General features: G+C 57.9%; 1 protein-coding gene across 13 annotated transcripts in view; it reads left to right on the plus strand.

The window, feature by feature from the left end:
- NRXN2 (neurexin 2) overlaps positions 1 to 13042 on the plus strand; it is a 119094-nt gene that overhangs the window by 86014 nt on the left and 20038 nt on the right. For 8 of the 13 annotated variants that reach the window (XM_064287847.1, XM_064287849.1, XM_064287848.1 and 5 more), the window contains 4 exons: positions 594 to 765; positions 4951 to 5040; positions 8764 to 9089; positions 11380 to 11458. In XM_064287847.1, the coding sequence (XP_064143917.1) occupies positions 594 to 765; positions 4951 to 5040; positions 8764 to 9089; positions 11380 to 11458 (667 nt within the window). The remainder of the gene's footprint in view (positions 1 to 593; positions 766 to 4950; positions 5041 to 8763; positions 9090 to 11379; positions 11459 to 13042) is intronic. The other 5 variants (XM_064287853.1, XM_064287854.1, XM_064287856.1 and 2 more) reach the window with 1 other exon arrangement.

Consider the following 13042-nt stretch of genomic DNA (forward strand, 5'->3'; position numbering starts at 1 on the left):
GACACACAGCCCAGACCCTCCACCTCTCTGCCCCCCTGGCTTCAGAGGGCCCACCCCCACACAAAGAGCCTGACCTACTTCAGGCCTTCCAGGCTGCCAGGAGAGGCATAGGGATGCCCAGTGTGGGAGCCTCTGGGGCTGCTCAGTGCTGATGGTGCAGGGGCCAGCAGCTTGAGGGTGTGTGTGACCTTCCCCAAGCTTCTGTACACTTCTCTGTTGGTCTTGCCTTCTCCCTGGTCTTCCCTGTCTCTGGCCTGGGCTCAGTGGCCCTTGCACAGTGTAAGTGCTCTGTAAATATTTGTGAATGTTCTAGATGAATGAAAAGGCAAGAGTCTGGTGTGGTGTGTGGAAGGGGCTCTGGTCCAGGCTCTGCACTCCCACTGGCTTCCCCTCTGAGCCTCCCGACATCCTCTCTCTCTGCACAAGGGGTCTCAGCCCTGCCTTACCCACCTGTCCCATAAAGGCAGGCCTGGGAAATGGGCGTGTGAGGCTGTCAAGTGCCGTGGGGCTGGGCGAGCGGTGGTCATAGGTGGAGTTACAGGAGCGGATGGTTGCTTCCTTCTGCTCACTGACCTCCACCTCCCTGTCCTCAGGACCAGGGCACCGTGGGGGTGATCTTTAACGTAGGCACGGACGATATTACCATCGACGAGCCCAACGCCATCGTGAGCGACGGCAAATACCACGTGGTGCGCTTCACCCGAAGCGGCGGCAACGCCACGCTGCAGGTGGACAGCTGGCCGGTCAACGAGCGGTACCCGGCAGGTAGGCGGTGCGGGCCTGCGGAGGATGCGCGGCGGGTGGGGCGGGGCCGGCGCCGACAGCGTCTGATAGGAGCGCTGCCCGGCCTGGGGCGGAGCTAAGCGGAGAGGCTTCTGGCTGCGGGGCGGGACTACGGGAAGGGCGAGGGCTGTGGGCGGGGCCAGCGCTGGGCGGGGCTAAAGGGAAAGTCAGGATTTGCAAAAGCTGGACTGAGGCGGTGGGGTGGAGTCGGGGTCCGCGTTAGCTAGGAGGTAGGGTGAGGGGCTGAGCCAGGAGGCTCGCAGGGCCGGAGTCCAGCATGGCGATGGGGTGTGGGGGGAAGAGAAGAGGAAAGGTAGAGGTAAAGAGACTTAGACGCGATTGAGGAAAGATTCAGAAAGGAGAGACAGATAGAAATGAGGTGGCAGAAAACAAGGAGAGAAAATCCGGAGGCAACATCAATGCTGGCTTGGCAGGGAGGCAGGGCTCTTTCCAAGGACAGATCAAAAGAACCAAGGGCCTTAAACAAAGCGAGTCAAGAACCCATATTAGCAGATCGTGATAAAACGAGAATGTAGCGAAGGAGACCCAGAAAAAAAAGGCCTCAGCGTCTTGGGGTGTAAGGGACATGATGAAGGGGAGAGAGAGAGAGACAAGCGACAACAAGAATGAAAAATAGGGTCAAATGCATTCACCAAACCTTCACCACCAACCTTCTTGGCCTAAGGCCCTGTGCTGGGATCTGGGGCACAGGGGGGCCTGGCAGGGGCCTCACAGCCTGGTGGGGAGCCACAGCAATGCAGGCAGTGGTAGCTGAGGACCAGCCAAGGTCTGAGGAGCCCAGAGAAGGAAGGGGATGAGGACATGAGGGACATGAGGAGGCAGAGACTGCAAGATACTGAGGGAGGCAGGGAAGAGAAGCGCCTCCGAGTGAGAGGAACAGGGGAGCACTGGGGAGATAGGGCAATGGTCACCGAGACATATGCAAAGACGGGGAGCTCCAGGATTGATGCAGGAGATATGCAGCCACTGACATGCAGCCCCAGCCGGGGAGAGAAGGGGTAGAGAGAGCCTGGAGGGGAGAGGAAGAGCCCCGGTGAGGAGATAAAGAGGAGGGAAAATAGCAACACTGTAGGTGAGAGCTGCAGAAACAGAGATGCTGAGATACAGGCCAGCGATGCTGCAGTCACACACACAGGGCTGATGGGAAGCAGAGGGAGCGTCCCTGCCTCAGTGGGTCTCCTGGTGGAGAGACGGCCAAGTGGAGGCAGAGAAGCTGCCACATTGATGGATAGGGGTGTGGGCAGAAGGACAGTGAAAGGGGCAGGTGTCCACATCCCACCTCTGCTGGACTAAAGATGCCAGTTCCAGCCCACAGCTCACAACCACACAGGCTTAGTGCTCAAACATTCATGGGCAGTCCCTGAATGGAGACTCACAGCTCCCTCAGTGAATAAAGGGGATGATGTCCACCCCCAGACACACACAGCTCTGCAGACATTCATAGGGTCAGACAGACATATGAGAAAACAGCCCTGTAGAGGGGTGCCTGCCCACATCAAGGTCCTGGGCATGTGTGAGGTCACTCAGACATGCACCTGCTCCTACGCAGTCATACACGGCTGCCGACACAGACAGGCTGTGGGTGTGATTGCCCCGTGGGCATCGGACTTCTTTTTCTCTCTCAAATGCATATATACTGTCAACCTGTGTAGCCATGGTGACATGCACCTATGCTGGACAGGGCTGGACCGTGAGGACCTGAAGGCCTCGCCATGCCAAGCCAGGACCCAGGTGCAGAGCTTTGTCTCTTGGAGCCCAGCAGATCAGAGACCGGGTCAGGGGAGTCACACCTGCTCTCCATTGCTCAGAGACCCCTGGCTGGCGAAGAGGACCTCGGCAGACTGCCAGGGTGCCCCCCAGCTGCAGAGCGGAGTAGCCTGAGGGCTGGTAGCTGCCTACGTGCCCTGTGAGGGCAGGTCCTTTACAAGAGCTGAGTCACATTCCAAGCCACTACCACAGGCCAGGTTAGCAGTAAGCACCGGCCCAGAAACTGGGGCTTGTCAGACTTTAGGGGACACAGGGACACAGCTTGTGGGTCCTAGTCAGCCAGACCTGGATTCTAGTCTTGGATCTATTACTGACAAGTTGTATTACCTTGGACACGTCATCTAACCTCTGAGTCTCAATTCCCATCTCTGACAGGTGGGGCTAACACCCACCTTATAGGGATAGTATGAGATGATATAAGGAAAGCTCTAGAACAGCATGGCGTAGGGGAGAAGCTCAATAAACAGAGCTTTTGTTAGAACTGTTATATATTCAGCTTCCCACTGATGAAGGAGACGTACACACTTCCATTCCTCCTAGGACTCACATAGACACACACACACACATAGCTACCCCAGTGCCCGTAGTTCCCTGAGTGCCTCCTGTCCTCCTGCCTGTGTGTCCTGCATGTGTGTCCCCTTCCCCACTTCCTGGCCTGACTCCTCTTCACCTCTCCTCCACCCCCTGCTTCCTAGGGTTGGGAGTTCTGTGCTACCTGTAATGGCACACATAACACCACTGGTCACCAGTCTCCCTTGCTTGACTGAGCTCCTTGTGGGCAAGGCCCAGGCTTTCCTCTTTCCACCCTCAGTGCTCAGCCCCAGGAACAGAGTAGGCACTCAGCAAATGTTTGTTGAGTGAATAAACAAGCGAGCGTCCATTTTTGGCTTAAACACGAGTGTCTTGAATCTCTAGGGAGATCTAGGCAGACCCAGGCCCAGAGCTCCCTGGCAGGTGCACACAGCTTGGCGGGAATGGGGTGGGGGATGGGAGTGAGTTAGTGGAGAGTGAGTAAGTGGTTTCAATGGGGATAGTGTCCAGATCCTGAAAGACAATCATTTCCATTTCTACTGCTGCCAACTGGGATCATCCACAGCCCATGGACGCAGGGAGGACTCACAGATACTCCTGAGCACACTGACAATCCCCTTTCCGTACACATGAGCACACACACACACACACACACACACACACACACTCTTCCCCAGCCCCTCCAGTGGCTGGGGAAAGGACAGCGGAGAGAGGAATAAGTGGGTATCCATATGGGTAGCCCAGGACTGGAAGAGGGGTGAGGGTTAGGAATTGGAGAAGCTGAAGGAGAAAAGCCATGGGGAGCTGGTAGGGTGAGTAAGATGGGCGAGAGGGCCTCGGGGAGCTGGGGCTGGCTCCTGAGGGCAGAAAGGAGAGGATGGGGGTCCTGGATGTGAGCAGAGTAGTTTGAGGAGCTTGAAATGGAGCTGAGATGGGAGAAGAGAGGTAGGCGAGGGCTGAGGAGGAAGGGGACACCTGTAGGGAGGTTACTGGGGAGGAGGATGGGGTGGGAGAAGAAGTGAGCTGGGGAGCACACAGAGGGCTGTGGGACAGCCTGCTGAGGCGGGAAGGTGGTGCAGGGAGGCTCTGGGGGCTGCTGGGTGGTGGTGGGCCCCAGCCAGGCCCTCAGCTGTTGTCACCTGCAGTGGCTCCAGGGCGGAAAGGGTGCCAGGAGCAGGGCAAGAGGCAGGAAGTGCCGCAGTCAGTGCAGCGGAGGGGTTTGGCAAGGGGTTGAGGTGGAACTTGTCAGGGTGTGGTGTGAGGTGGGGAAGGAAGGAAGCTGGAAGCCGCATGGCAGTAAAGGGAGTGGAGATGCTCGGAGAAGTTTAAATCTCAGTGGTAAATGCGTGTGCCGGGTAACCCCTCTAAAAGCCGCATAAACCCCGCTTAACCCGCCCCCACTTCTAAACCGCCCTCTAAACGCAGTAACCAGCTGGGCCCAGACTTAAACCTGCTAAATGCCCCCCTCCCGCCCCAGTGCCCCACTTTGGGATGGGGACCTAAGTGGGGCCTCAACAGTTTGACCACAGATAATCCTGTTTAACCTCTGACCTTTGACCTTCCAGCTGCCTTTTCTTTCAGTTCTCTTTCCTTCTTTTTTCCTCTCAATTTTTCTTTGGGTTGCTCCTGCCCCCAGGGTGGGGCTGGCTCCGGCTGGGGAGCCTCGGGAGGGGGCTGGGGCCAAAGGAGGGACCCAGCCTTTCTTGTCTTGGCTTTGGTGGACCGTGGCCCCTCTTTCCGTGGATGTTACTGCTTACTCTGAGACTCCTGAGAAATGAATAATTACTTTTCTAACTCCTTTGGACTTCGCTGCCTGAGAAACCTACTGTCTTTCTAAACTTTTCCAAGGAAACTTTGATAACGAGCGCCTGGCGATTGCTAGACAGAGAATCCCCTACCGGCTTGGTCGAGTAGTTGATGAGTGGCTGCTCGACAAAGGTAATTAATCAGAATTAATTAATTAATTAACTTTAAAAACACTATCTTAAAGGTACAGAGCTCTCTCTTCCCCTATCCGTGACTTCCCCGTCACCCACCCCCAGGTAAAGGGACAATTGTCCTTCCAGAAGGCTCCCCTCCCATTTGTGGTCAAGGGTCTGTGCATTTTAGCTTGGCGACTTGGGGGTGGGGTTCCTAGAAGAGGAAGAGTCCCTCTTCTCAGGCTAGGACCATCCAGGAGATCCTGACCCCAGGACCTCCTGCAGGCACACTGAGCTGGTAGGTTATGAGCAGGCTGGGAACTTAGGGTCAGCAGGTCAGTTCCCTCTGCCCGAGGCCCATCCCAGAGGCTTTGAAAAGGGACAACATTCCGAGGCAGGAAGACTTTGGACAAGCAGGGAGGGCAAGAAGGGGACAAAGGAGGCACAGAAAGGTGGCACCAGGGTCATCTAGGGAGAAAAGAAGAATGGGGCCTCAGATCCTACTGGAAAGACCCCTAAAGGCTGCCTGTGGGCCGCTGTCTCTGGCATGGACCGCTGTGGTCCAGAAGGCCTCTTAGAAGTTGAGGAGAGAACTAGGGGAGATGGAGGAGGAAGGGGTGGTCTCACAGGGGAAGACAGAGTAGACTGCCATGAGGCCCACCAGTGCTGCTGGGGTGAGGGAGAAGGCTTCTTGCCACCAAGGGAAGTTGGGGGCCAAGGGCAAAGCCATCACAGTCCTCCTGTTCGCTTTGGAGGCTGGGCGAGCTCTGTACCTCTAAGGCTAAACTCTAGGGGGGAAGTAGAACTGTTAAACGTCCACTTAACCAGCTGATAACTTGGCTTTTAAATATCCACTGGGGCCTTCCCCAACTAAAACCCCCAATGTAACCTCCAGCCCCCACAGGCCAGCGGGGACTAAACGTGCTGATAACCAGATGTGATAAATCCATAACAGGACAAAAAGTTAAAGGGACTCTAACGGACATCGCTAAAACCTACAGCCCCCAGCCACGCTGGGCTGCTGTCTCCAGCGGGGCGAACTTTAACCCTTTGAGGAGTTCATGGTGGGTGGGGGCAGGGGCAGGGGCCACAGGGACCAAGTTTGCTAAGGTTATGTGGCTTCCTCTCCATTACCCACCCCACCCCCTCAAATCAGAGGCCAAGGGAGCAGCCTGGGCTGAGGCCAGGACAACTTGTGACCCCAAGGGTGGGGAAAGCTGAACAGGCCGTTTTTATGAAGGGGGGAGTGCTGGAACCCTTTGAGGAGTTCATGGTGGGTGGGGGCAGGGGCAGGGGCCACAGGGACCAAGTTTGCTAAGGTTATGTGGCTTCCTCTCCATTACCCACCCCACCCCCTCAAATCAGAGGCCAAGGGAGCAGCCTGGGCTGAGGCCAGGACAACTTGTGACCCCAAGGGTGGGGAAAGCTGAACAGGCCGTTTTTATGAAGGGGGGAGTGCTGGAGGGATTTGTGGTCTAGAAGAGGCAAGAGCTCAGACTTGGATTGGAACCCCAGCTGCCCCTCACCAGCCACGTGCTCACACCTTCTCTTCAAGCCTCTTATTTCCTCTTCTAGGACTTGAAGCATTGGGCTAGCTCAGCATTTCCCAAAGTGGAATGGGAACGCACTTTTTGTGTGGCCTTGGACAAACCGCTCCATTCTCTGAGCCTCATTTCCCTTAGTACTACAGGGATAGCTCACTTTTGCTCAGCTCAGCTGACCTCGCGGATGACATCAGGGGCCGGAAAGCGATTGAGAACAAGGGCCAGGCGTTCTTGGAGGGATTATTTTATCACCAGTGCCTGGTATTGTGGTAGATGCTCAATAAATTTTTATTGAATGAATCACTTACCTGGTTCCAAAGCATGTTCTGTGGAGCATGGTCCCGTGAGGTGCTTCACAGTAAAGAGCTTTGTGGTGAAATAACTTTAGGAAGTCCTGAATCCTGATTCTTCTCAGGGAGTCACGTGTACATCAGTTTCGTAAAGGTCCTAAGAAGTCCTGTGAGAAAGAAGCCTGTTTCATGGTGAAATGGTGTGTTTCCCAAACTCATTTGACCACTGCGAACCTTCTCCCTATTGTTTTTTTTCCTAACTCTCATGGCTTGGGACACATTGCTTTGGGAAACTCTGGACACAGCAGTCCTCAAGGACTTCTCTGGGTCCGGCATTCTCAGCTGCCAGCCTAGTCCTTGACCACTCCGGGCCCCAGCCCTCCCCCGCCATTTGTCAGATGGTGTGATGGAGCATGTGGGGGGCCTGGGCATGTGAGAACCATGGGGATGACTGTGCAGAGTGTCCTCCCTAGTCCTTCTCTGGCCTGGGCTAAGGAAGCAGGGGCTTCAGGAGCCTGCCTGTTCCTGGGACCATTCCAGGGGCTGTCCTTGCTGGTGCAGGCGGTGGGAGGGTGCTGGAGGACAGGCTAAGCAGAGGGGCTGGGAGACACACCAGTGGCTGGTCATTGGCCAGAGGCGTGGGCAGGAGCCTGGGTGTCCCAGAGAAGCTGTGTTTCCAAAGAGGGTGTGAGTTTCACAAGTTGGACTATCCTCAGCCCGGGTCTTGGGGTGTACAGGCACTAACTCTAAACCAGATCTCTAACGAGGCACTAACCAGAGGCTAACAAGGGCTAAGCCAGGTCTTAAACTCCGCAGCGCCAGCAGCTCAAGGTCCGGGGAGAAGGGGGCAATGTAATCATCCCTCTGCCCAACCCCTTCCCCCCCAAAATAAGCCAACTCCAAAAACAAAGTTAAATCTAAACTTAAACATAATAAACATCTTTTCTAAAAACCAAACCAAAGCGACAAACTCAGAGGGTTAAACTGACCCCCAGATCCGCTAAAACCAAACAGCAGCCAAGCCCAACCAGTGGGCATTCTGAGGTGTGACTGCCGAGTGGGGCCAGATTGGAGCTGGAGCGTGTTTTTTTGGCTGTCAGCAAGCGAAGCCAGGTCCCTTTAACATTTTCCATTTCTGTGCTTGCACACCCTGGCGGGGAGGAAGGCTCTGCCGCACAGGCCAGTTTTGTGGCCAGTGCCTGGACCTTGGACAGGGAGGAGAGGAGAGCCAGGGCCAGAGGTCCTGGGCTGGTTGTGGGGGGCGGGCAGAGTGAGGGAGGCCAGCTTGGAGCAGTGGGGCCCGCACTGCTGCCCCAACCCCCTATGTATGCCCTGTCCCGCCTTCTGGGTGCCTGGTCCTGCCTTCGCCACCTCTCTGACACGCACGGGCCCATCTCTGCCTGGCAGTCTCCTTCTGGGTCTCTCTGCCTTTTTGTCTCCTCTGTCTATTGCTTCCAAGGGCTTCCTGGCTTGGGGCAGACACTGGGGATTAGAAGGGAGAAGGTGAGGGTCCAATTGCAAGAAGAGAAAGAGGGGTGATGATGTCACTGGAGTAAGGGGGGAAGGAGAAAGAGGCATGAGCATGGTGGGCGCGGGGGTCCCTGGGCTCCCTTCTCCCAGCCCATGTGTGCCCTGGGGACCTTCCCCCTCTATGGGGCTCCCATCTGCCTGGGCAGGGGCCAGTGGCTGATGAGGACTTTCCCTTTGGTTGTCTGCCCCTTCCTCCTTTCTCCCTCTTGACACCTTCCCTCCTCCCCCTCGCTGGTCTCCTCCTCCCCATCGCTGGTTTCCTCCTCCATCTCTCCTTCCTCCCCTCGGCCCCCCTCCATACTCCCTATCCTGTTCTGGTCTTCCCCCATTGCCTGTCCCTCCTCTGTCTGTCACCCCCACCCACCCTCCTCCCCCCAGGCCGCCAGCTGACCATCTTCAACAGCCAGGCTGCCATCAAGATTGGGGGCCGGGATCAGGGTCGCCCCTTCCAGGGCCAGGTGTCCGGCCTCTACTACAATGGGCTCAAGGTGCTGGCACTGGCCGCTGAGAGCGACCCGAATGTGCGGACCGAGGGCCACCTGCGCCTGGTGGGGGAGGGGCCGTCCGTGCTGCTTAGTGCGGAGACCACGGCCACCACCCTGCTGGCCGACATGGCTACCACCATCATGGAGACCACCACCACCATGGCCACAACCACCACGCGCCGGGGCCGCTCCCCCACGTTGAGGGACAGCACCACCCAGGTAAGGGCCCATGTGGGCTGGTGGGTAGGGGCAGGGCTGGGGCGGGTAGGGCTGATGTCTGCATAGTAATTGTGGTGCCCAGGTGAGGGCCCAAGAGGTCTGGTGGAATCCTAAAGGCCTTTGGCCTTGTCCTTGCTGCCGTGGTGACGGTTCAGGTAAGGTGGGCAAGACCCACTTTCAGGAAGGGGCTAGCACCCTGGTGATGAGGAATGTTGTGGATATGGAGGTGGCCACTATTTCTAGACGGGCCATTCCAAGAGCTGAGGAAAGTTTGGTGCCCTAGGCAGACCAGGGAAGACCACCCCAGCTACGAGAGGAAGTCTGGGGACTCACTCTGCCCCCTCCCCATAATGCAGGCTATGTCCTGTGCCCCTGGGAGTGAGTGGGAGGTGCATAGCATCTTGCTGGGCAGGGCACAGAGGGGCAGCACTGGGGGGGCTAGATGTGGGCACCCAGGCCTGGAGCACCCAGGCTGGTAGGGACTAGGAGCAGCCCCTCCTGGCTACTGAGTCCTTTCCTTCACAGCCTTCTCTGTGTGACCTCAGGGGCCTCAGGGACCCCTGAGTCTATGGTCCTGATGGGGATTTCATTTTGGATGGTCCTCTGGTGGTCTATCCTCCCCCAAGGCTCACCCCACCTGCTCATGTGCACTTTCTGGTCAGGCAGGTACAAGTGATTTGAGTGCCCGGGGGAGGGCTGGACCTGGGGAACTGAGGCTCTGCTGGGTCCGGACAGGCCTGCCTTTCCTGTTGTCCAAAGCTGACCCAGTGTGTGCAACTGACTGAGGCAGCCCTGGGGGTGGGCGGAACTTTCTAGTGCCTGCTGTGGACTGTTGGCCTAATGAGGGCTCTCACCTACCTTACTCAGGCCTAGTTAGTCTTTACACTCAACCACTACCCCTGAAAGCTGCCCTCGATCCCCCATCACCCTAACTCACCACCGGCGACTATTGGGCCTCTAGGCCTGGAGGGGCCTCTGTCCTCCCTGGGCGAAGGAGGGACCTAGGGGCGGCCATGAGGATGTGTTTCTACTCCACCATCTGCCTGGCTTCAGCTTTTTTTCCCTCTGTAAGTGAGGGATGGGCTGCAGGTGCTGAAAGCCCCTCCTCTCTGCCAGGCTGTGGCTCTGAGGGAACCTGGGACTTAAGTGGGAGAGAATGGGGGTAGGGGGCTAGGCAGGCTCTTCGAGTGTCTGTTTCCCGTTCCCATTTGCCAAGAAAACCAAGGGAATCCCAATGCCCAGGCCTTGCCCCTGGGGTCCCGGGGAGCATGTGAGAAGGGCTGGGCTCTGCCCCAGGCCAGTGCCCACCATGTCTGCCGGGCTGAGCCAAACAAGAGCAGCAGCCTCCACGCCTGGGGAAGAAGGGCCTTGTATTGGGCCATTTGAGGCTGTCCAGGTGGAAGAGGGGGTGGAGCCTCGGGATCCAGCTGCCACAGAGAAGTGCAGGAGGCCGCCTGGTGAGGGAACAATATAGAAGGGAAACTGGTCCCCCACGCCCCCTTCCCCTGGGTGAGGGCTGCAGAGTCTGAAGCTGGGGGGCAGGAAGAGGCAGGATGGGAGCCCTTTGCCCCCTCCCCCCAGACCCCTCCCAACTTTGGCCCTGCAGCCTGGCCCTTTCCTTCTCTTGCAGTCTCTCTCTGTGGCGGGGTGACCCCTTCCTGCCTGGACTTTGGGTTCCCTTCCTTGAGTCTCTTCCCTACTGCCCTCCCAAGTGACACGCCCCCCCCTTACACTCACTCTGTCTTGGGGATTCTCTTTCTTTGCAATCAGGAGGAAAGAAAATGCTGACAAAGTCGACTCCCGTTGTCATGGCAACCACAGCCCTTAATTACTGTGTGCAGCGGGTTCTCTCTGGCTCTGGGAAGGGGGTTGGGAGAGAGAAGAGGGGTGTTGGGGAGGTGGAGCTGGAGCCCAGGAACTCCTCTGGGTCCTGCTCCCCACTCTGCCCAGGCTGGGCTCCCTGATGCCCTGTCCCGATGCACCCTGGGCCCCAGCTCTGCCCTGCAGCCCCAGGTCTGGTGTCCAGTCTCCTGAGCCTTCCCGGAAATAAGATGCAGTACATGAGCTGTCCCATTGATCCTCAGGAGCTGGGGGAGCCACTGCAGGGCTGGTGCCCTTACCCGAGGAAAGGAGGCCCAAGGTCACCCAGCCAGTGATCTAGGAGCTGGGCCTTGAACAGGGCTGCCTGACTCCCCTGTGCTCCTCCTGCCGTCCCACCTAAGAGGGGGCTGTGGAGCCTGCTGACCCACCGGGAACCCTTTCTCTCCCCACCCCTCCTCTCGCCCCCTAGAACACAGATGACCTCCTGGTGGCCTCAGCTGAGTGTCCGAGCGATGATGAGGACCTGGAGGAGTGTGAGCCCAGTACTGGTGAGTGCCTCTCCCCCCTCCCCTGCCCCGGGGCCCACGTGACTCTGAGGGGCGGGGGGCGACTGTCCCTGCACCCAGCCCACGCCCAAGGGGCTTGCTGCCTGGCCTTAGCCTGTTCTGATAGTCCCCTTCCTTCCCAACATGTGCCCCCAGGCCCCCAAATGTCCTCTGGCCAGGCAGTTGCTGGCTTTTTGGTGCCCAGCCCTCAGAGGTAGTGAGGTCCTTAGCTTGGATCTTGGGGTTAAGAGCCAAGGGATTCTGGGAGGAAAAAGGGAGACTTTTCCCTAGAAAGATGAGCAGCTACAGCTTCCTTGAGTCCCCAGTGGGTGGGGGGAGGGGGGGTTGGGGGGGGAAATGCAGGTCCAGGAACTACAACTCCCATCAGCTCTTGGGTCCAGAACTGCAATTCCCATCAGCCCTCAAGCTGGGTGTTCTCCCTGGCACTGGTGGAAGAGGCCTCTGCTTAATCCTGAGCCCTCCTTGTTCAGTCCCAGTGAGTGTCCGGTGCTCTGGTTTGGAGGGTCCCAGGCTGGACCCTCTGCCAGAACTGTCAGGCTAAGCCTGCGCCCGGCAGGGTGCTAGGGTGGGATGTGTCCCCTAGGCCAGACACTTGGCTCCTGGGTGAGAGGTTGGGGCCTGAAATCTGACCCAGATTTCCAGTGGGGAATGGGGGGAGGCCCTGCTATGGGCTGAAGGTTTCCCAGGGTGGGGTCTGGAGGGGCTGATAAGGTATCCAGTCCCGATCCTCCAGCTGAAACCCAGGGTGCAGCTGGGGGGAGAAGCCACACTGGCGAGGTGGTGGTGGTGGGATGGCTTCAGTGCTGCCTAAGTGTGGAGGGTGGCATGGCACTGTGGGTGCAGGATTGGTGAGGCTGAGAGAGACTGAGGGCCTGGCACTCGAGGGTGGTGGCAGGAATGAGGAAGACCTGGATGAGGCCAGGATTCCAGCCAGGGAGCATAGGCCTTGTGACAATGACCTGATGAGCCTGTGGGAGAGGAGGGGCCTTCTCTGGTTTTTCAGAGACTTCTCCCCATTACCTTGCATTGGATGGCACTGGGAAGCTGGGGTTGGGGGCTGGCAGGGTTGGTAGGTGCTGTCAGCTGAGGTGGGCAGTGTGACCTAGGCGCATCCTGTGAATCTGGCCTGGCTTGGGAAGAAGGGGGACTGGGGAGCCTGCCAGCCCCAGAAGAGACATCCAAGCGGAGGATGTGACTGCAGTCCCAAGGCGGGTGGGCAGGACAAGAAGACAACAGGATCTCAGCATGGAGATGGGACCTGGGGCAGAGGTGCAGGTCCCAGAGACCAAGGTCAGGTCCCCCAGACCCAGGGACTGGGCCTGACTGCTGTCTGTGTCCCCACAGTTGACCAGAGCTGAAGGCTGTTCCCATGGTCCTGGGAGCAGAAGGCTGTGGGGCTGCAAAGGCCTCCCCCTCAGCAAGGGCCTGTACCTTCCGCACCATGCCCCTCCTCTGTGGGTGTTCTGTCAGGGCCTCTGGAGCAAGGGGAGTGCTGTTCTCCCACCTCACAGGGTGATCCTGGCTCAGGGACTGCAGCGCATACCCCACCGTTGCTTTGGGGGGTTC

The sequence above is a fragment of the Loxodonta africana genome, chromosome 7, assembly GCF_030014295.1.
Source record: "Loxodonta africana isolate mLoxAfr1 chromosome 7, mLoxAfr1.hap2, whole genome shotgun sequence".
In the NCBI taxonomy this organism is placed as follows: Eukaryota; Metazoa; Chordata; class Mammalia; order Proboscidea; family Elephantidae; genus Loxodonta; species Loxodonta africana.